General features: G+C 41.9%; 1 protein-coding gene across 2 annotated transcripts in view; it reads right to left on the bottom strand.

Annotated features, from left to right (window-relative positions):
* The window catches only part of ABCA5 (ATP binding cassette subfamily A member 5), a 1,006,180-nt gene that overhangs the window by 138,707 nt on the left and 843,570 nt on the right, over window positions 1-23,903 (bottom strand). For both annotated transcript variants that reach the window (XM_069199839.1, XM_069199840.1), the window contains exons 30-31: window positions 17,555-17,672; window positions 17,358-17,449 (exon numbers count right to left, since the gene is read on the bottom strand). In XM_069199839.1, coding sequence (XP_069055940.1) covers window positions 17,358-17,449; window positions 17,555-17,672 — 210 coding nt within the window. The remainder of the gene's footprint in view (window positions 1-17,357; window positions 17,450-17,554; window positions 17,673-23,903) is intronic.

The raw sequence follows: 23,903 nt of genomic DNA, 5'->3' as shown, positions 1-23,903 counted from the left end.
TAAAGTACATGCCCTGTCTTTTACTTACACAGCACCCTACCCTGTGGGCTACCCAAGGCCTAGACATATGAATAAAAGGAGAGTTTAAGGCCTTGCAAGTAGTTTTAAATGCCAAGTCGAAGTAGCAGGGAAACGTCACACACATCTCTTGCAAGGGTAGGCCTGAGACATGATTAAGGGGCTTACTTCTAGGGGCGAAACAATCAGTGCTGCAGGCCCACTAGCAGCTTTTAAGTTACAGACTGTGGCCACATAGAGTGCACTTTACTAGGGTTTTATAGGTAAAATTAATATGCCAATGGGTAGGAAGCAATGTTACCATGTTTAGGGGAGAGAGCACAAGCACTATAGAACTGGTTATCAGTGGTAAAGTGTGCAAAGTCCTAACACCAGAAAAACAAGATCAGTAGAATGGAGGGAGGCAGGCAAAAAGTTGGGGGTAAGACCACCCTAGAGCAGTCAGGTCTAACAGGATCAAAAATCTGAGGTCCAAAAGTGGTATCGGAGTTTTAAATGGTAGAAACTTCATCCCTAAAATATGACTTTATAATTTCTTAAATCATGCATGTATTTGTCACTTTTGATTGGAACGATCTTATCACAAAGAAGTTTTATCAAGTAATAGTGCCTTAAAACCCCCAGTTAACACTCTATGTGGCTAACATATCTTCAGTTTAAGTGTAAAATACTTGAAAAATGTTACACATTATGAGTTTACAAAAATATACAAAATAGAGTCTCAAAGTAAGATAGTTTTTGGTGGCAGACGGTACTCTGTCAGAATGTTGGAGGACATTGCCCCTGTCATCAAAATGGACCCTCGTCCACCAAATTTAGAGTTGCCCAACAGCCCCTTGGACAGCTCTTATTTTTGCGATATTTGTCTATTGCTTTTCCAGAAAGTTACAATGTAAACATGCAGGTAGCATCATACAAGAGATACATAGATGTTGTCTTGAGTACAAAAGAGACAAAATAAGTTTGTGATGGAAATACTATAGCTAGAAAAAGGGTCAAGGCAAGAACTACAGCCATACTCAGCGGAAAAATGAGCACACAGCCGATTGGCTAGAATAATGGTTAACAGGTAGAACTTAAGGTCATCGGCACGGGAACCGCTTAAAAGAGGGGGAAGGTGGATGTGAGTGGGAAGAAGTGTGGGTGATGGGGAAGAGGAACTGTGAGAGCCAGAAAATAGAAAAGGGACATGGAACCTACCGACCAGTCAGTGCATGAAAGAAAAGGTACACAACTGTAATACTGGGAGTTGGTTAGTGTCAGTAAAGGCCATGACGTGGGTGGCAGGGGGTGAGAAAATATTGCTGGGAAGTGAGGAAGGGGTTTATGCATACCGATACCTGAGCAGTCTCATTCAGCACAAGAAAGGGGCCCCAAATTGCAATAAAGGTGTCAGGTTTATTTTTTAATTTATAGGTAGTATGCTCATGACTGGCTACCCTGTGAAGTTCTATACACCAATCAATGGATGAAAGTATGGTGGGCTGCCTTAAGTGCTGGAGAATACTGAGTTCAGTAAAGGAGGTTGCTATCTACTGGTGTTAATGCGTTGTTAAATTGGAAATGTCAAAGATGCAGAATGGCACGATGAGGGGTGTAAGGAAGAGTAAAAAGGTTATCACAACTGAGCAGAGACCAGATGTCTGTCCAATAGCCCCTAAGCAACCAAAGGATGTAATGCAGGTCGCTGCTGTCTGCAGCACAGTTCAAGCAACAGTCAAGGGGCAGGAGATTGGCCAGTGTGAGCTTCCAAGGTGATCCATATCGGTTGTGGAGGATTCTGATTCTGAAGTATAACAATTTCAGTCAGGATTCTCTAAGAACTGTGTCGTAGTCAACCAGCAGGGTTGATCACTGTTCAGGCAAATACATTTTTCCCAATAGCAAGTGCGCACCAATCTAGTTGTATTGTTGGCAGGTCCTGAGTGGGAGAAACTGATCAGTATACCACATCCTGTGGACAACCCTCAACTTTGACAGGAACCGATGTCACTGTGGTTCCTGACAGTGCTGTAAATGTTTGACTAATGACTTTGTGAAACGGGATGGTCAAGCGTCAAACCTTTACAGTTGTTCATTTTTTAACAACAAATTTCCAAAGTTGGAATTTGTTTTTGAAAAATGAAAAACTAATGGCCATAAAGAAAGGGAGTCTTCTCCGATGGAGTGGAACTACGTTTTTTTTTTAACTGTCTATCACAACCAGTGGTAATGCAGAAGATAAGATGCTTCTATAGCTTCCCTTTCTTTTTGAAAAGTGGAGAAGATTCAGCTCTCCAACTGCAGGACCTAGTCATTCACCTAGAAGGGAAAGTTACTTACATTCGGTAACAATACTTCTGGAGGATACTTTATCCACCTACAGATCCCCTACCTCTTGAATACTTCCCAGATGCCAGACTGGTCCAGAAAACTATCATGCATAGTTCCTTACTAACAGTTTAGGTGCCTGGGTCCATTCATTGGAGGATGACACATTCATGAGATTTAATCAGCTCCATAAAGCACCCTCACCATAGTGCCCACTTCAGTTTCTAATCCATTTTTTCCGCACCTCTGAAGCAGCAGGGTAAGAACGACATAAGCCAGTCTGTAGTGAGACAACAGAAAGGTTTTTTTGGACCTTGTTATAGGGGTTCATAACCATCCATCAAAGCATGGAGGTTCGAGGGATTCATGAGTAATCTGCAGGTGGATACCCAGCAGAAATATAGCTACTGAAAGAAACTTCTACTTCAGATAGTGTGAGATGGATATGTAAACATGCAGCCTGGGTAGGCTTCTGAATGTTGATGTTTATTTTGTACTATAACACAAAAAAGGTAAGATGACAACCGAGGGACCACAGTGGTAGTGTTCTCGGTCCGCTTGTTATGCTGATTGGGTGCTGGGTTCTTTTCCTCTGCAGGGGTCCTCCCTTCAGGATTGTGCCGCCCCCAGAGTCTCAAAGAAAAGAAAACAGAAGTAAGTTTAGAGTCATGAGTAATCCCTATTTTACCTCCTCTACCACACCTGTGATCATTGTTAATTTCTATTTTTTAAACAGAAAAAGTTTAAAGAAAATAGAAGGGAAAAGTGCACCCCCCTTAAAAGCCCACACCTACTTCTTTGGAGTGATTTTCTCAATATTCAGCCCTTTCCTAATATCCTTTGGATTTTCTCCCAGTTTTTATACATTTACTGGTTGAGGCCAAGTTAACATCACCTGGGTTGGAGGACTCGTTTCTACCAAAACGAGTCTCTTTTAGTGCTCAGATAAGTGTGGGATGTGTTGTGTTCGGTGACCTCAAGAGTTATTTCAGCTCTCTGGACAGGTGCTGGATCAACAAGTTTTAGTAAGATACCCAAAACAACCCTTCATCATGAGCTCTCCCTCCACCCCTACCCACAAACACTCTCACATCCTCCCCCTGCCACTACTCACCCACTATGCCGCAACCCACCTGACCTGCAGTGGCTCTTTAGCATCCTCTGGTGGCGTCCATAATTCTATGTCAGGACCGGAGGCGAGGATTATGCATTTCCTTCTTCATTTAAAAAAAAAAAAAAACAGCATTTTCAAAGTTAAAAATGAAAAAAACATATAACAACATCAGAACTACAAGTCCCATGAGTCTCAGGGTGAATGTGTCCATAGTAACCATAGTCCAATCACAACACAGTCTATTGTATATGATCATGTGACGTTCCTTTCCATTCCTCTTTGTTCACTGCTCCTCAGTTGTCATTCCTTTATTAACTCCTCAGACATTGATATTTATTCAATTTATTAGTGTATTAATGTGTTTTTATTGATGTCGCTTCTTCAGATGTGTACTGTATTTTCTACATAACATCGTGCAGAAGGCTTTTTGTCCAAGCGCGTTTTTTACCCGATTTCACAGCTCCTGAGGAAGTGCTCATGCTGCCAACACGGTTCTGTCAGATGTGTTGAGACTTTGCAGTCAGCACTACTGTGCTTTAATTGCCTCGCTCGGACGCGTTAGGGTAGTTATGTGAGGATTCCCCTTTGGGAGTTTCTTTCACAGCTTCTTCCTTGCCAACCTTCGCATTGCACACAGTTAAATTGGTTGTTATCCACTTTCAGTTTATTTCCCCTTAAAAATTCAATTCCTTTCAGCACCATCTAGTGGCCAAATATATTATTTTTTGGTACAAAATGTTTTTGTACTTCATTGAAAGCACTTGCGAGGGGATTATCCTTTATTAAGTTTTGGGTGTATTTTAATTGGTGCTACCACTGTCTAAAGCAGGGATCAAACCGCTGGTCATGAATATTCATCCTTTCAGGACGCGGAAGAACAGTCGCCCCCCCCCCAAATACATCCCCCCCCTTAAAGAACAATTTGATAAAATTGGCAAAAGCATTCCAGGGTTTTTTTTCTACATCAAATTCCTCAGAGCCAGGTTCTAGCACCTCTACAAAGGTGGGAAAAAAGCCCTATAAGCGTGATGCAGGGCACCTGGAGGTTTTCAACAAACAATTGGAAACCTTTTGTAAGAGTGCGCGAACGCTTAAGTACGCACCCTACAGGGAGGATGCCCACAATTCTGACCTCGAGTATGAGGTCCCCTTTAGGGGAGAGGGTGATTCAGATGGAGATGTCTCCTCTGATACTGCTCAGGATCCTAAAAGACCATGGTGTCCTGGATCCACTCCTTGAGAATCCCCTGAAGGAGATCACCCCCATTCTTCTGAGGGGAATCCTGATAAAAAAGTGGCAGCTTTTGTTTCCAGCAAGCTACGACAGCCCTTAGAGAAAGAAGTCAGGGCTAGTTACTGTCACACCTGACATAGATCCAAAGCTCTGTATCTTTTTTAATAAATACATGAGGGATCCCAAAAAGGGACTAGATCGTTCAAACAGGAATTGCCAAGATAAGTTGCTTGAAGTGGCTGGCCCTCTTATCCAATTAATCCAATTAGCTGAGCATTCTAAACAAACAGGCACCCCTTTATCTGCCGAGATTATAACCGGTTGGGCTCAACAAGCTATCTGCTTGCTAAGTAATGATAATTGTGCACTGGCAACTGAACAAAGGAGATCCCTCCTCATAAAGATTCACCCTAAACTGGGTGAATTAGCAACTTCAGAGACAAAACAAACTGCATAGTGTGACCTATTTGGAGAACCATTTGTTAAGGAACTAGAAAAGTTTTTAGGACCTTTTTCCGCCCTTGATAAGGCACAAACCTCTATTAAAAGAAATCTTCCCTGGAAATGTTTTTGCTGGGGCTGGGAGAGGCAGGGGCTGCTCCTCTGGCCATTTCTCCCAACAAGGTCCCTCCAGAGCCCATTTCAAAGGAAATAATGGATGGAACGACGGAAGGCAAGGAACCTTCTACCCCAGCAGAGGTTAATGGAGAGGCTGCCAGAGCAGGCGCTAACACCACTGGAGAAATTTCCGGTAAGCAATACCCTTTTTTCCCTGTCAAAAACTTGGAGGGAGAATTAAGAACTTTGCTTACAATTGGGAGAAAATTACAACGGATCCCTAGATCCTCCAAACTGTTCAGGGCTTTCACATCAAATTTAATGGATCTCCAATCCAAAACATTCATCCAAGACCTCTATTTTTCTCCATCAAAGAATCAATTCTAATTGACTCAGAGATTCAAGATCTCTTACTGAAAGGAACCATTTAGTGGTTAGTACTTCACCCACGCCGGCTCTTAAGCAAAACGTTTCTGGTACAAAAGAAAGACAAGGGTTTCAAACCGGTGATACATTAAAAGGAATTCAATGAGTGGCTGCTCTATCACCACTCCAAAATGGAAGGTATACACCTCTTAAGAGATATTCTTCTGACAGCAGATTAGATGGTCAGGTTGGATCTCAAAGATGCTTACCTCACCATTCCAATATTCCCTCCTCATCAGAGATTTCTCCAGTTTCTATGGAAGGATCAGGTGTAAGCATTTCTAGCTCTTCCCTTCGGCCTACCCTCCGCAGCATGGTGCTTTACCAAACTGTTAAGACTGGTGGTGGAGTTTCTACGTACAAGGGGTGTTCCGATGATCATCTACGTAGATGACATTCGTCTGATGGACCAATCCCCTCAACATCTCAAATACAAGTGACTATTGCTCTTTTCAGGACCTAGGTTTTATCATCAACCAACAGAAATCAGAACTTGTTCCAACTCAACAAATTACTTTCCTAGGTTTCTTGATAGACTCACTGAAAGCTTCCCTCAGTCTCCCTCCATCGAAGGTCTCAAAGATTCAGAAAGAACTCCAGACAGTCCTTCGACGAGATAGAATAGCCACTCATTTACGCAAGGGTCTAACTTACTCACAACTTATCTTGTTGAATTCGGAAGCCAGGACAGAACTCCAATGGTGGATAAACCATACAGAAGCCTGGAATGGGAGAGCGATGTTTGGGTCAGCCCTGGACATTATCACAGAATCAGATGCCAGTCGCCTGGGCCAGGGCCTGGAGAGCCAGATGTGGGAACATTTTGATGGGAGACAGATAGTTGACAGAAGAATTACAACTTCACATAAATTGCCTAGAACTACTACCCTTGTCTTTCGGAGTAAAATTTCTCACCAAAGACAAGGTGTCACAATGTATCCTGTTGCGGATGGGCAACATATTGGCAGTCCAATACATAAATTGCCTGGGAGGAACTTGATCAAAAATATTAGCAGACCTAGCCAAGGACTTTTGGCACTATTGTCTTCAGAGACAGATCTCGATGACAGCAGAATATTTTCCAAGAACCCAGAACACAGTAGCAGACTGGAACTCAAGGAACTTCTCAGACAGCAGAGATTGGAAATTGAACCATTCTGTTTTCCAAGCCCTCATGCGATCTGGACCTCTTTGTATCTCGCTTGAATCATCATCTCCCTCAATATGTGAGCTAGAGTCCAGACCAGGATGCAGCAGCAATGGATGCTTTGGTTCAGGATTGGTCAAAAGTTCATCTGTACCACTTCCTACCTTTTCTAATGATCCCCAGGGTGGTGGCTCAGGCCAAACATCAAGCAGCATCTCTAGTTCTAGCAACACCGATCTAGAAATCGCAAGCTTGGTTCCCAACCACGATGGAACTCTCTTGGGATCTCCTGATAAAACTGCTCTTATTCCCTTAGATTCTTTAGAATCACTTGGGTTACTTACACCTGATGGTCCTTCAAGGTCATCTTTGCCTCATGGCATGGAGGATATCCGAGATCGTTGGGAAAAAAACAACTTTCAATAGAAGCGGCAAACTTCATACAACAAGCTTGGGCTTCGGGTGCTTCCAAGAGGAAGGGATCAGCTTGGTGTTGATGCAAAAGTTGATGTGTGGAAAAATATCTGGTTGTTGGGGGCTGAAGTTACTCACATTATGAATTTCTTAGCAGAATTAGCACAATCTGGATTAGCGTCTCCTACAATGAACTCTTTCGGATCAGCTATTTCTTCATGACACATTCCGGTTGACACAAAAACCCATTGGTGAGCACCCTTGGATTTGTAAATTAATAAGAGGTACCCCCTGAACCCATATATTCCGACTTATGGGATGTTAATATCATATTACGTTTTTTATTAAATTGGCAAGATAATTAATATTTTACTCGAAAGGAACTATCAGCTAAAATAGCCATCTTACTTTGTCTGATTTCATGTAAAAGAGTGTCTGATATACAGGCATTAGACATTTCAGCCAAGATTTTCACTCCTGAAGGGGTCACACTCACTGTATCCAGAAGGACTAAAAAAATATCAGGTCAGTATCCGATCCAGTTTTTCCTGATAAACCTAAACCATGTGTGGTAAAATGTATTAAAGCATACGAAGACATGACAATGAAGGTTAGACCTCCAGTAGAAAAACAATTGCTTATTGCCCTCCATAAACCATTTAAGGCAGTTTCTTTGTCTTTAATTGCCAGGTGGGTACAATGGATTATGGCAGAAGCTGGTATGGATATTCATAACTTTGGTGCTCACTACACTAGGTGAGCAATGGCTTCCAAAGCTATACAGGCAGGTGGCAGATTGGAAGATATCATGAATGCAGCAGATTGGTCATCAGAGTCAAATTTAAAAAAAACTATTTAAAACCATCTCAAAGGCGGCATCTCGAGTGGTGAATAAGTTTTGAACATATGTCATCCTCGCCTCTGGTTCCGACGTAGAATGAAAAATGTCCTATCTAACCAGAAGGAAAATTTCAATACTATTAAGGACAAGGAGGCGAAGATTATCCCACCCATGGGTATCAAACTTAATTACCTGACCCTTCCTGTAACTTCATATTCAGTATTTGTTTTCTTTTTTTAAATTAATGTTTTCTGTTTTGTAAGAATATACTGCTTTATTAGTTTACTATAGTCATAAATTTAGTAATGTAATATACTTTGCTTGGTTTCACAATAATTGTTATTCTACCATATCCTTATAACATACGTTATTTTATTTATTGCACAGGAAATGATCAAAGGTTTGAGTAGGAAAGTCACTAAAGGCTAAACTTCCTCCAGTGAAAAAGAGGAACGGGAAGGGAGGTCACATGATCATATACAATAGACTGTGGACACATTCACCCAGAAATTCATGAGACTTGTAGTTCTGACATCGTTATGTGTTTTTTCTTTTATAACTTTGAAAATGCTGTTTTATTAAAGAAAAGGAGGAAATGCATAACTATCGCCTACTTGTCCTTAATAGAATTTAAACTTTCCTTCTCATTAGCTAGGAAATTCTGTATTCTTTGCTCCAAACCTCAGGATTCTTGTCCTGACCATCAGCATCTTCTGCTGCGAATGCTTCACCCGATGGCTTCTCCTGTGATTGTTCCACATCTTCTACTTCCTCTGATCCTCCGGTTTCCCTCACGCTCTCCCCTCGTCCCGCAGCAGCATCCTTTTCTCCTACTCTTCATCCCAGCGATTGGCTCCGTCTGTGTTAGTCCCACCTTCCTTCTTGAAAACACACTGGTCCATCGTTAGTGCTGTTGGGTTTTTCCTGGTTTAACCCTTTCTCTCTTTTTACTGTAGGTGCTCCCAGGTTTGTTGGGGATCCATGAGGCGAGTAGCGGGGCTTGTGGTCTGCTTCCACACAAATACATATTTGAACCTGGAGATTTCTTACCTCTAGGGTAGATTCCCAAGCAATACCCACATCTGGGATTAAAGGCCTCAATGGATAGTTAAAAGAGGAAAGCATGGAGTACAGAACAAACAAAATGACCATCCTTTTCACCTCTGAATCTAAGCAATAGTGCTTGGCGGGGTGGCTAAGACGCCGTAGCCACAACACTGATGAGTATGCCTAGGTTCTTAGCTAGGCATGTCGTTTACCAGCGATGGACATTCCCATGGACCTGGCAACCAAATCTGACATATTCAGCACTGACTGGATGACATGGCAAGATGCTGCATGCCCATCTCTGATGGGGTCTTAAAAGTGGACTTGAACTTCCTGGGGGAGTTTAGGGATTAGTCTTCCAACCACATCCCAGAGGGTGGCAACATAACATTCCAATAATCATGCTATGTTATTAGTATTTGTAAAGCACACTATCACGTGTGAGGGTATCCTTGTGGCAATTAAGAATATGAGGGCAAGTCTCCTAGCCACAAATATCATCTTGTCTCAGGCTTTTATATTTTTTGTCTCCCTATCCCAAGAGTGGTAGAGAAAGTCCCAGGCATTAGTTTGAATGAGGATGAAGCTTGGAAAACAATAATAATGAGTGGTCACTGGGGTAGTATATCCCCTGGTATCCGCATGATTGACTACAGGAGTCAAAGATGGGGTGATTCATGTTTATAGCACAGGCCATAATAGGACCTCATTAAAAGGGTAAATTGGCTCAGAGGTGTGAAATGAAATTTTAAGAAACTCCATGAGGAAGTTATCTTTAGTCTTCACATACGGCAAGGGAAGCTCCAAAACATCCACTGCGTTGCAAATAATGGAATAATATGAGGATGTATCGGCAGGGCAGGACCCGATAAGTCTAGCAAACTCCAGTTCTGCGGAAGTGTCACTACCGCTAACCTCTGATAAACTCTGGAATTTCACCACAGACTCTAGAAGGTCATCCTGCTCACAGTCCATACCAAACAGGTCACAGATCTAATACTATTCTTTTTTCCAGTAAACATTGTGACTTCCTCCTAGACCTGTGAAATGGAGGTTGGGATCCTGAGGAAGAAAACTCCAGCTTCAACAACATCAGGGTTATATGAGAAACTGGTGCCTGGGATGTAACAGGGGCTGGAGTCTGCAGCACTGGTGTTGAAGGTCTTGCAGGCTTGGTGCCAATGATGCCAGAGGTGATGGCAGCATCAATTATGGAGGCAAAAAAGAGACAAAGGGCGCCAAGGGAATATCCACCAGCATAAAGCCATACAATACAGCATTCCCAGAGGTACCAGGGGCTATGATGGAACTCCAGAGAGTGCCAATGTATGCCAATACACCTCAAACACGGCATGCAGATATGGCACTAGATCATCTCTGCTTGTTGGGAATTCCGGGTACCGCTGTGGGGCCAGTGCCAGGGATGGTGGCACCAGTGCCTTCAGTACTATTAGTTTTTAAAGGGGCATTGACCTTGACAAACTCAGGCTCCGAAGAGGAGTCAGGGAGTGGCCTTGCTGATCAACCTTGCTTATGCTTGATTTCTCTTCTTTTTCTGTTCCTTGTTGGCAGATATTGACTCCTGACATTTAGAACGAGGCCAAAATTGTCATTAACCTCTACTGTGCTTGGCCCAGCCATGAAGAACTCTTGCATACTGATGGCCTTGGGGTACATGCTCTGATATAACTCACATAACTTGGAAATCATGACCAGAACTCAAACACCAGAGGCAGATGTCATGGGTTTGGTTACTGACGTAAGTCCCTCACAGTCCTGACAAGGCTTAAACCCAGAATGTTTTAGGAGAGGGCATTGTTGTTGCACTGGCTGTGAACATTGTTTTCTAAGGAGAGAAAGAACCCATAACTACGAAGACATGCAAAAAATAGAAGTGACATTAACATAGGTGTGATCGCTTTATGGAGTCAACGCCATCACAGGAACATCCTTCCAAAGCCGAATGAAGCCAAGCACCCCCTACCATCGGGCAAGAGCTGTGAAGAAGAGTTTTCTGGACTAGTTTTGTGCCTGGGGGAGTATTCAAGAGGTGAGGAATCTGGAGTGCTTTACATGATCACCAGTTATGCTACACAAGGACACATTCATTTTTAGGTCGAGCCTAAACAGCGCTTGCGCTGTCACTTAGTGACCTGATGTGGATGGTTTATGAGGTTCAGCTTCACCCAGTCATTGTAATTTTGTATGCAAGTGTCCTTTAAAAATCTTTGTTTGCTAATGGGTATTCTCACTCTTTGTCCCACCTTTTTTCTTTTTTGTCTCCTCCCAGGAGATTGGACCAACTAATATTTAAATACACTGCTCACCATTTTAAGATGTGTTCAGGGACTATGTTGATCACTCATCTGGAGCACTGGAAAAGAGTGCTCGACTTTCTGAGCTCTGCTGGAAACAGGGTTGTAAATCTTATCTGGTCACATTTGCTGTGCATTCCAAGACTTTCCTCCCTCCTCCATACTGTCTTACGTTTGTTTATTTATGGTTTGCCAGTCCTGCTGCACTCTTCCACGCTCTCATCTTGTAATAGCCCTAGGTGCAGAGGAGGCACTCTCTCCCTGAGCAGTCGTCTGTTCCCTGGTGTGCCTCTTCCCAGGACAGCTTCATATGCCTCAGCCATGCAGGAGACTGCTCGACAGGTGAGGAGAGATGTGCAGCTGCTCTCGGGGAGCGTAAGGGACAGAGTGTTTTATTACTCTGTTGCTGTTTCCTTTTTATTAACTCTCCATTGCTGCTCTTTATTTATTTAGTTTATTATTATTTTGTACAGACACTCCGGCGGCAACTACCACTGCGGGCTAGATCCAGCTGACTGAATTGATTTGTAAACAGCTGAGACCTGCTATGGCTGGGTTGCTGCAGGCTTCCCACCACTACAAGTGCAGGGGCCTCCTTTTCATAATAGTAGGTTTAAATCATTTTTCTTTTAATTATAAAAAATCCAAGAGTATTGTTTCTGTTATCTGTTGTGATACCGGGGCCCACATGTTGCTACGTCAGGTTTCACTCTCCTGACGGCGTTTCAGAGTGTTTTTACTTTATCTCATGCAGTGCTGAGCCTGCTTACTTATAACTCCACCCACAAATGAGAAGGACATTGCTTTGCTAATGTTATCCCTTCTCTATGCTCTGCACGCATACAGCAGATTATGGTTTGGCATACTGTCTATTAGTCCTCAGGCCACCTGGAAATCGGCCCTTTCTTTTTAGTGAAACCAACCATTGTGTTACATTTTAAATCCAGAGTTTCTACTTCCCTGGACCAAACAGCCTTAAAATATACTGCCTACTAATTTGGATGATGTGATTCCTTTCTGCCTTATGTAGCATTTCCTTTAAACTGAGTTACACATGCATGCTTGTGATTTATTTAATAGCTGGTACATGTGAGGGAAGCTTGCACTTCACCTTCTCTGTGAGGGACACCTGCATTGTACCTTCCATTTGAGGGAAGCTTGTACTGTACCTTCTCTGGGAGGGAAGCTTGCTTTGTACCTCCTCTGTGAGGGAAGCCTGCATTGTACCTTCTGTGTGAGGGAAGCTTGCACTGTACCTTCTCTATGAGGGAAGCATGCATTGTACCTTCTGTTTGGGGGAAGCATGCATTGTACCTTCTGTGTGGGAGAAGCGTGCACTGAGCCTTCTGTGTGGGAGAAGCGTGCACTGAACCATCTGTGTGGGAGAAGTGTGCATTGACCCTTCTGTGTGAGGGAGCATGCACTACTGCCTGTGCTGTATCTGCTGTGTGTGAGAAGTATGTCCTGCTGCTGCCTGTACTGTATCTGCGTGTGAGGGGGAAGCTTGCATGGTACATTCTCTGTGAGGGAACCATGCATTGTACCTTCTCTGTGAGGGAAGTATGCATTGTACCATCTCTGTCGGAGAAGCTTGTATTGTACACCTTCCCAGTGAGGGAAGCTTGCACTGTATCTTCTGTGTGAGAGAAGCTTGCACTGCACCTTCTCTGTGAGTGAAGCTTGCATTGTACCTTCTGTGTGAGGTAAGCTTGCAATGTACCATCTGTGTGAGGGAAACTTGCACTGAACCTTCCCTGTGAGGGAGGCTTGCATTGTACCTTCTGTGTGAGGGAAGCTTGCACTGTACCTTCTCTGTAAAGGAAGCTTGCATTGTACCTTCTCTGTGAGGGAAGCTTGTATTGTACCTTCTGTATGAGGGACGCTTGCATTGTACCTTCTCTGTGAGGGAAGCTTTCACCAATTCCTAAATAAACCACCTATCCCTCTCTATCTTCCTTTCCATCTATTCCATGCAGCTCTCACCTATATATATTCACCAAGCCACATAATTCTACTACTCAAATACACTCTGTACCACACAGTTCCACACTGCACAATTCCACAAGTAACAATTAAAGTACAAACCACAAATGTCCACTCCACACCACATACATCCCCTACACTCCAAACCAAAACATAAATAAAAGCATTGTCATTCACAAGGCCAATAGCTCTAACTCTTGCAAATGTGAGACCTATTGCATTGTAAATTCTTGCCTTTTTGGTGGCACAGGAAGATTAAGTGATTTGCCTAGAATCATGGGATGTTGAGCCGATGCCAAGACTCGAACTATGTTCCACAGCTCCAAAGTCCACAACTCTGGCAGTTACACCAAAACCTCTCCAACAGCTACAGTATTTTCTGATTAACCTAAATGAATCTATCTAATTTGAAAAACTGTGCAGTAGTTTGCTGTCTGAAATGAGAACCTTTACCTGTAACACTGTGCTCCAATGGTACATTCGCACAGACTGCTGAGAACGGTCTGTTTGGAGATAGGCCATTTTAAGTCAGAGAACTACTCATTTCTGATGAAAGTCATGCCTGATTCAAAAGTTAAAATAACAATGCCCTCATATCTCACTTATCGTACTTGTCACCAACAGTGAAAATTCTTACTGATAAACTGAAAGGGAAAAAAAGAGTCAAATGCTCCACTTTGCCACCCAATTGAGAGGCCATGCAACCAATGAATACATACTTCTGGGCTAGGAGGATGGAAACCGACCATGCCCTCAATGAGTGCGAGATTAAGGATCAAAAGGCTTACATTTAGAAACCGGCTGAAAAATTGCAATGAACTCTAGGCATCTGCTTCAAACTTATTTCTGCTTTAGTGAGCAATAATATTAGCACATTATAGCTTTGAAGCTGTTTCTGCTGCGTAGGCTCAAAGATGTTAAAAGCAGAGGCAGGCTAATCATACTACATATCACAGAGGAGTTGGATAGCAACCGATTCAAGTGGGTGCTTCTATTTCTAGGCTTTACCACGGCCAAGAGAGTTATAGCACAGGCATGGAAATCACATAATGCGCCCTCCTTGTCCGTGTGGAAGAGGGAAATAGACTATTGTATGAGACTCGAACTACCAGTGTTCCAGGTGAAGGGTTGCCTACAAAAGCACTCTAAGATCTGCCAACAGTGAGCAGACTACAGGGGCATAACATTGGCACCACCATGCAATGTCACTGCATGTTTGGATAATGAAGTCAGAAATTACAGGATCAGATGTTTCAGTCATGGTCATATGGTGAGCAGTATAGATCCTGCTGGATGTGAGGTGGGGCTCACATTTACTAGATAATCAGCACTATCTAACCAGCTGTATATTTAAACTTCTAGTTTTACCCTACCCTTTATTACAAGACTACTACCTCCTCCTCTTCACAAAGAAGCACAACATTCATCAGCGGTAATTCCCAAATTACTCCACCTCTGCGAATTTAACTCGGCACAGCCTTGTCAGAATATGTCTCTATCAGAGTTCAAAATAAAACAAACTATTGAGGTTTGTAGTTTTATTCAAGATCTTAGTTCTTTGCGTAGAACTTACCTGAGTCGGGTCCTCGCACCCAATTATTCTTCTTGGTGGCACAATGATACCCAACTATAGTCATGCGTCAGATTATAAAATACAAGTGCCTACGCTACTGCCTCTACTGTTCAGAAAACATGTGGGGTTACAGTATGACTGCTCTAAAGTCCACCTGCTGCCTCTTTGGTGCAAACCAAGTCCCTTAAGCACTTCTTATGCACCTGCGCCCTGGGGTGTTTTAAGGAAGTGTAATAAACGCCTGTGTTCAATTTGTACTGTGCTTGTACAGTTGAAACAACATATCTTGTTAGACTCCTTGCCTGCACCACTAGACTTGCCTGAAATTCACTAGATTGTTGTTCCATAGTCTCTGAACCCAGAAGGAGGACAGAAAGGGAGAGAGTCTTTTTTATGCTGTTGGCTACTAAGAATATTACACAGATCATTTTCTACTGCTGGCAGGGTCTGTTCAATTTTTGGTACCCTTTTAACTTTAGGTTTTTAATAAACTTTGCATATTTATCTTGTGTTAGGCATAATGATAATTTATTTATTGAAAATGCGAATAAAATCGCATCCCTTAATTTTTTTTTTTTAGTGGTTACCTTTGTCAAATTTCCTTTATCGCTATTCTCTTCATCTTAAACCCTTTATGCTTAATTCCTTCACCTGCAAACCCTTCACCATGCAATCTTAAACCCATAGAATGGTCACTTTTAAGTCCTCGACCCATAAATCCTTCACCCTAAGTCCTTCACTCGTTCCTCTTCACCTTTAACCACTTTACCCTTCACCCCTAAACCTTTCACCACTAAACCGTTCCCCCCTAAAAACCTTACCCCTAAATTCGTCTAATTTCACCTTGAAATCTCCATCATTCTTTGTTAAACCGTCACTATTAAATCTTTGACACATCACTCCTAAAACCTTGATCCTCAAACGTGTCTCTGAATCTCTATATCCTTCACCACTAAACCCTTCACACATCATACTTGAACCATTACCCTATACCATTCACACTTAAATCTTTCACTTTAACACTTTACCCATTCTTGTATAAATATGAGCAATTTATCATAATCTATGCATTTGTTTCTTTGTAATACAGTCAATTGATAAACAATCAGATAGTGTAGAAATAAATTCTACTCCAAAAGGAAATTCCCATGAGAAATTGGCTTGACAAATTAAATGAATTTGGCCAACTGTATGTTCCAGAAGCAGAAGATAAAGCTATATACAAAATAAATGAGGGTAGCCCAGCTCCTGGAAGCACGGATGTGAAAGAGCGTACAAATATTGGGATTCAGATTGCACAATATTTCAAACAAAAGTCTATTTAGAAAAAGCTAGCAAAATAATCACAAACAGTCGCTCATTAACAGATGAAAGCTGTGTTTGATTAAAGTAACAAAAAAAGGTTCTTTAATATGTCCCTTGTCGTTGCAGTCAGGTGGTAAATAGTATACATTATTAATTACCCCCTTATCAGGGAGCAATATCTGCGTGGGGAGCAATTGCACACTGAAATGCTGTTCTGGTATTGCAGAGGAAGGCACGAGCAGTACGATTTCGCACCCAATATCAACTATAAAAACTGACAAAGGCCTATTGGAAAGAAAAGAATGCAAAACAAGGGAATTATCATTTCTTTTTTCTCTTAGTCGCTACAAAAATTCGAAATCAGCAATGCAAAAAAAATTGCAGTGCTAACATATTGCACAAAAATAACATTATGAGACAGACTTTCACAGTGAAGAGTTGCGGCGCTGTGAAGTAACCGCAAGGTGACAAAGTGCTCTAAGAACTCACAAATATATATGTACAACTTACTTGATACTAAAAGCATAATGTGCATTGCGAATAAGGACCAATAGATGGGAAAGGAAGATCATATGTTTCCAGAGCAAAGAACTTTTGAAAACGGCTGAAGTGGTCCCAAAATAAAAGTTGCCATGAGAATGATGGAAATACAAAAGAATTCCTTAAAATAAAAAATCGTGAAATAGGTCTTCATTAAAACATGCAGATTTGTAGTTCGAATGGAAGCCAGTTTTCGTCAATGGAGAATAACAAGTGCCTTGGTATTTCGAGGCACATTTCCATGTTCATAAGTAGGTGGAAATATGCCTTGAAAACAGCCGAAAATCAGAAAAAATGCATAAAACGAGGGAGTCATTTAAGCAGTTGTGCGTTCAGAAAAGCCCGTGGTAGCAGATCATGAGACGTCAAGTGGTGAAAGAAAACGTTCCCAAATAAATAATAGCCCCAACTGCGTTCCCACATTGTTTGAACTGACACAGTAACTATAATGAATACATATTTTTAGATATTGTGTGGATTGATATTAGACAGAACAAAAGTGAGTTTTATTATTATTTAATTACAGATATACCTGTCCAGCAGTGGGATCGGTGTCTCCTACCAACATGTTAATAAAGGTGCTCTTGCCAGCTCCATTCGGCCCCAAAAGTCCCAGTATTTCTCCTAAGATCAATCATACACAAAATCTGTAAGCAGTCTGTAAGAAGTCATGGAACATCATATTTCTGAAATCACACACTGGTTTGAGGTACATAATTTAGTTCTAACCTTTTTTTACAGAAAGAGAGACATTATTTGTTGTCCACTTCTTAATTTTTCGTCCAAGAAAAAAATGTCGTTTTTCGTCGTATTCTTTATACAAACCGCAGACTAGAATTGCAGGTTTCTAGAGAAAACACAATGTAAAATATACACAGTGAAGCCAGTTCCAAAGGTTTAATTTTAGAATAAATGTACACAAATTAACAAAACCAGAAGGCAACAGTTACAAGAAATAAAGCAAACTGCTTACAATTTACCTACCAACTGCTTTGTATCGCTTCCTCCTATGAGAAGGGTACCAGTCTGGCTATGGTCTCAGCAATGACCTGAATAGGGCTCCTCCAACTAGTGCTCATCTGCATAGGCGGGGGCCTTAGGGATCACGAGAGAGTCTTGGGGTGCAAACTCACACAAAATGTGGGCCTCTGTTGGCGTTGCAGTAATCATTCGCATATGGGGCTTTTAAGGATTGTGTAGTTTCTGCTCAGATTGCTAAACTTGATTCCTCTTCCAGTTCTTTCCTAGTTCATGAGGTTTATGTGTACAATGGTAGTCAGTATCAGTTGCCTTTAAACCAAGCACTGGCAAAGCCAAGAGGTCTTGCTTTGCATATGTGTGTTCATTCATGACACCGGCTTTGCCAGTGCTTGCAACTTGGTGGTATTGATTGGTGATTCCAGCAGTGACAAAAGCCTCCTTTGAATCAAACTTCCAAGATGGGCGCCCCCCCAATATCAATAACCTGACAACCATTTTGGAAGCTTACCAGTTGCTGGGTGAGGGAGGGTGAAATTCTTGTCAGTGTGAAACAACCAAACCCCATACTAGCCTCTGCTCAACCTATAGGTAGCTTGCCGAAAAATCAGTCAGGCTTAATTTAGAGGCAATAAGTAAACTATTTTTGCAGAACTTCAAACATTAATACTGCAAAAACACAACAATAAAAATCCGACATTTAAATAAAATAGGGTAACATTTGATGAATTCTAATTATTAAAACCGGAAGTATGCAATGTTTAAGGGTTTGTGAAAATCAAGCACTAAGAAGCAAAAAGCCCCAACCGCGGTTAGCTGGTCATGGTACACCAGGTCCAAGTCACAAGTTTAGGCTGACTGCAATGAAGCACAGGCTGGACACAGGACTAAGTTCGGTCAGCTGACAATGTACATTGTGGCCTGGATGGAAAGTTCAAAGTCTTTGCATCAAGATGCTCAGGCTGGTGTTGATGAGCTGTCGACAAGGACCTGCAAAGAGAGGTCTCACGTCGAGATGCATGGTGCAACAGCTGAGTCTATGACTGTCAACAAGGAGCTGCAATGCAAGGTCCAGCATCGATATTGAGGAAGCTGGTGTGGCTTACAGAGACTGGCGCTGCAATGCTTAGGGGGCGAGAGCAATCATGCTGAGCTGGTGTTGGGGTCACTCGAAGAGGCTACTGGTGTTGTGAGGACTTGTGTTCATAAGCGTCAGTGCATCAATGAGGAACTACATCATGCTGGGCCAGAGTCGAAGGCAGGCTGCATCACACGAGATGTATGGACCTGCATTGATATTAAAGCAGCCTTTTATGCCCCTGTAGCTTGAACAGGGGGCCAGCCAACTGGCTTTTGAAGATTTCCTGGGGTTCTGGGTCCACGCGTGTAGGCTGCATTCACCAGGGCAGCTCACAGCAGCAGTAGAGTCCTGGTGCAGCAGAGGAAGAGTCCTGGTGCAGCAACAGCAGACCTTGCACACCTAAGCAGTCCTTGGTCAGCAAGGCAGACTTCACAGCTGGGCAGCCCTTATTCCTGGCAGAGTCCACAAATCCAGAAGTGATCTGAAGAGTTGAGTCTGAGAGTCGGTAGAAGTTTCTAGAGCCCTCCACAAGAGAGGTATCTGGAAATTCCTGTCTCCCTGCCCTGGTCCCAGCCTGTCTGGGGCACAAAAGACTAGTGTTGAACCCTTTGTGATGTGAAAGTGTGTAGGTGACAGCTCATCCTAACAGAGATGGCCCATCCTACCAACATCTACTCCCCCTTTGTCTCACTGTCCTGGAGCAATAGACGAACACCACCTGCCAGGTACACCTTGTCATGTGACAAAGGACACAGGCTGTAGGTACCAAATGGCTGGGACAAGAAAATGGCAACTTTCTAAACATAGCATTTTTATATTTGTAACTTAAAATCCAACATTACCATTTAAGAGGGGTTTAAATTACAATTCTTTAGAGATCAAACTCAACATTCCAACCTACTCCCAATTGACAATTAGCACGTATTAAATTTAATACGGTAGCCCAATGTTATCCCATGGGAAAGCTAGGCCTTGCAGTAGAAAAACATGAAGATAAGAGTTTTTTACTACCAGAATCTGTAAAACTTAAAAGTACATGTCCAACATTTTAAGTACACTGCACCCAGCCCTAATGGGCTGTTTAGGGTTCTTGTGGTGATATCTGTATTAAAAAGGAAGGCTTAGGTCTGGCATAAGGTTTATTTTGCCAGGTTGAAATGCCAGTTTTAAAACTGCACACACTGACTGCAATTGCAGACCTGAGACGTTCAAGGAGGCAATTTAAATGGGTGGCACAAGAAGTGCGACAGGCCCACTAGTAGCATTCAGTTTACAGGTCCTGAGTACATGTAATACCACTTTACTAAAGACTTACATGTAAATTAAATGTGCCAACTGAGTGTGGGCCAACTTTATTATATTTAAAGGACAGAGCACAAGCACTTTAGCACTGGTAACCAGTGGTAAAGTACATGGAGTCCTATGTCCAGCAAAAACGAAGTCAGAAAAAACAGGAGGACTGAAGACAAAAACATTGTAGAAAGCCACACCAAGCATGTCAGGTCCAATCATAAAGTCTTGAGCTTAGTTTGTAGCCTATAATCCAGATATAATCTTACCATGTTAGCAAGAGATGGGTCTGATCACAAAGCAGAAGCTACATAGCAGTCGCTGGATCACTTCTATTCTCCCTGTTCTCTCAAACGGTTTTGAATTGGGAGACTTTCAAAATTGAAAATTTTCTCACTGATGTACGACAGGTGCAAAATTATGATGCTGTGAAATTTCATCTTATTAAACTCTGCCTCCAGCACCACATTGTACATTAACTTTGTGTACAACCATCTTTGCTTAAAATTCACCACTGTCTGCACATATGGCTGTTGGCAGCAGAGTTTTGCAACTCTATCTTTTTTTTCCTTCCTGTTAGTTGTTCAGTCCTAAATGCTGGTACCATGTTGTATTCACAACTGGGTGAACCTCCAGGGCATCAGCTGTTTCAGTGCCAGTGCTTAAAGCTCCTTCTTCAGTGCAACATCAAATGTTAGTGTATTTGTAAGGCACAATATCACCAGTGCGGGTATCCTGGCGCTGTGGAGGTGTGTATGCCAAGCCCTGCATATGGTAGGTTGCTTAACTGAAAAGCTAGATCTCCAGCTTCTTCCAGAACTCAAAAAGAGAGGGGTAGGCTCTGATGTGGAGTGAGAGGTTGTTCCAAACTTTAGGAGTGATGTAAGAAACGTAAATAAGCTACTTACCTGTAACTGTAGTTCTCCAGTATTGGTATTTTTCACAGAATCACATGCTTGAACCATTCCCCGTTGTCGAAGTGGGATTCCCATGGTACCATAGTAAAGCAGTATGTAATAGTATCATAGGCTATAATGGCAATAAAAAGTCAGTTTAATAGCCTAACTATGTCCTTTTAAAAAAAGGAACAAACTTGAACTATAACCAATCAGGTGACAGCACCCTCTAGAATGCTCCCAACAGAGGCTTAATCCCTCAGATGTTCCAAGCACAAGTGGGAAAAATAATTTTGATCTATGAGGGGAGCCATTAAGAGGAGGAGAGTGGGTCAAATGTGAATCTATGAAAGATACCAATACTGGAGAACTGCAGCTACAGGTAAGACATTTATATTACTCTCCAGTATTGGACCTTTCATAGACTGACATGCTTGAATCAGATTAGCAAACAGTTTTTGTAGGTAAATCTATATTAATTGTAGTACATTTGAGAATGGTGGGCAACAGTTTAACACATCTTTATGTGTATATATATATATATATATTTTTTTTACCTAGTGGCGGTAGTTATAGTTATATGGTTAAGACCTCATTTCTAAAGAAAAAGCACTTTTTGTTTTACTAATAACGTTGGCACCGTTTGATGAATCTTCACAAAATTTTCCCAAACTAGACCATGCTCACTTCAGCATCTGTCTGGAAAGTTTCAAGGAGCACCATCAAGCGAGGGTTGAGAAAAAAGGGTGTCACAAATTGCTTTTTTACCATGCATTTTTCCATTGGGATTTTCAAACAGGAATAGCACCCGAACCACTGGACGGAATGAAAAAATTTGGCAGAAAGGCAGCTCTTGGTCCAGAAAGTGCCTTTTTTGTTACTTGGTTTAAATCCATTCGGTAGTTTTTGAGAAATTTAAGAAAATCAAAATTTGCATAAATAGGGACACGAAGGCTCCGTCAACCCTCCCAATTGCGGGATGAGATCTGATTGGCTGCCAACACCGCTAAATACCCCAGATATTACAGCGCTCATGGCAACATTTATAACATCAATAAAAATATCAATGAAACATTAGAAGTCACATTATTGAAGAAAGAACTGTACATGGCGGAGGCACACGTTATAGTTACCTTAGGCCGCAAGTAATAGTTACCTGAAATAACTGTAACTGCTGAATTTTATGGTTTTGTACAAGTAAATTTAGAGCCTAACTATAACATCCCTGTAACCACTGGCTCTTTAAGTGAATATATGGGAATGTTCATGGCATGTAGTGCTGTAGATTCACATGCTTTGCATAAGTCTGCCATCTAGTGTTGGGCTTGGAGTGTTACAAGTTTTTCTTCGAAGAAGGTTTTCTGAGTCACAGGATCGAGTGACTCCTCCTCTCGGTGATACTGCACATGGGCATCGAGTCCTTTGTTAGATTGTTTTCCCTGCAGGAGGGTGAAGTAAAGAGTGTATAGGAGTATATGTACCTAGATAGTAAAGAAAAGAGATGCCCATGTAATGTATATACATATTTACAATATATAGTACTACAATAGCTACAGAATTCTGGGGAGGAGGGAGGGTGCATGCAAACCTACAGCACTACATGCCACGAACAGATGTCTACTGGGTAAGTAACATTTTACATTCAATGGCATGTGTAGCTGTAGATAAACATGCTTTGCATAGACTGTAAAGCAGTCCCATTCCAAAATAAGTGGTGGCTAGCCTGTAGGAGTTGGAGTTGTTTCAAATAGTGTTCTAAGCACTGCCTGCCCAACGTTTGCTTGTTGGCGATATAACACATCCACACAGAAGTGATTAGTAAATGTGTGTGGTGTAGACCATGTGGCTGCTTTACATTTAGGAGTTACTGGTAACTGTCTTTTAGCTTTAAGATAGCAAGTTTGGATACATTTGACTATCCATCGTGCTAATCCATTTTTTGAAATGGGATTACCATTGTGAGGTTGTTGAAATGCCACAAAGAGTTGCATGGATTTTCTGAAATCTTTTGTTCTGTCTATATAGTACAAGGGAGTTATTTTAACATCAGTGGTGTAATGAGCTCTTTCAGCAACAGAATATGGCTCTGGAAAGAAGACTGGCAAATCCACTGACTGACTGATATGAAAAGGTGAGACCACTTTTGGTAGGAATTTTGGGTTTCTCCTAAGAACTAAGTTGTTTTGGTAAATTTAAACGGTTCCTCTAAAGTGAACACTTGAATTTCACTAACTCTCCTTAAAGACGAGATAGCAACCAAAAAAGCAACCTTCCATGATAAAAACTGGAGAGGACAAGAATGCTTGGGTTCAAATGGTGGGCCCATAAGTCTTGTGAGTACAATGTTAAGATTCCACACAGGGGCTGGTGCAGCTCTAAGTGGAATAGCCCTTTTAAGACCCTCCATAAAAGCCTTATAACAGGAATCCTAAAAAGGGAAGTATGTTGTCTGTTTGGAGAGTTCAAAGCTATTGCTGTAAAATGTATCTTAATAGAGGAGTATGTGAGGTTTGCTTTTTGTGAGTGTAGCAAATAACAAAACAATAGCCTGTTTTGAAGCTTTAAGTAGGTTAATGGTTTTAGGTTGACAATAGTAGACAAAACGCTTCCATTTAGCCGCATAACACTGTCTTTTTGTGGGTGTACGTGCTTCCTTCAGACTATCCATACATTCAGATGGAAGTTGTAAGTAGCCAAACTCTACGGCTTCAGGATGCAAATCGCCAGGTTGAGTATGCAGGGATTTGGATGTCTGATTTGACCTCTCTTTTGAGTCAACAGATCTGGTCTGTTTGGTAGTTTGTAATGTGGTACTACAGAGAGATCCATGTTG

This window comes from Pleurodeles waltl, chromosome 7, assembly GCF_031143425.1.
Source record: "Pleurodeles waltl isolate 20211129_DDA chromosome 7, aPleWal1.hap1.20221129, whole genome shotgun sequence".
Taxonomy (NCBI): domain Eukaryota; kingdom Metazoa; phylum Chordata; class Amphibia; order Caudata; family Salamandridae; genus Pleurodeles; species Pleurodeles waltl.
This window is presented reverse-complemented; position numbering and strand designations above follow the sequence as displayed.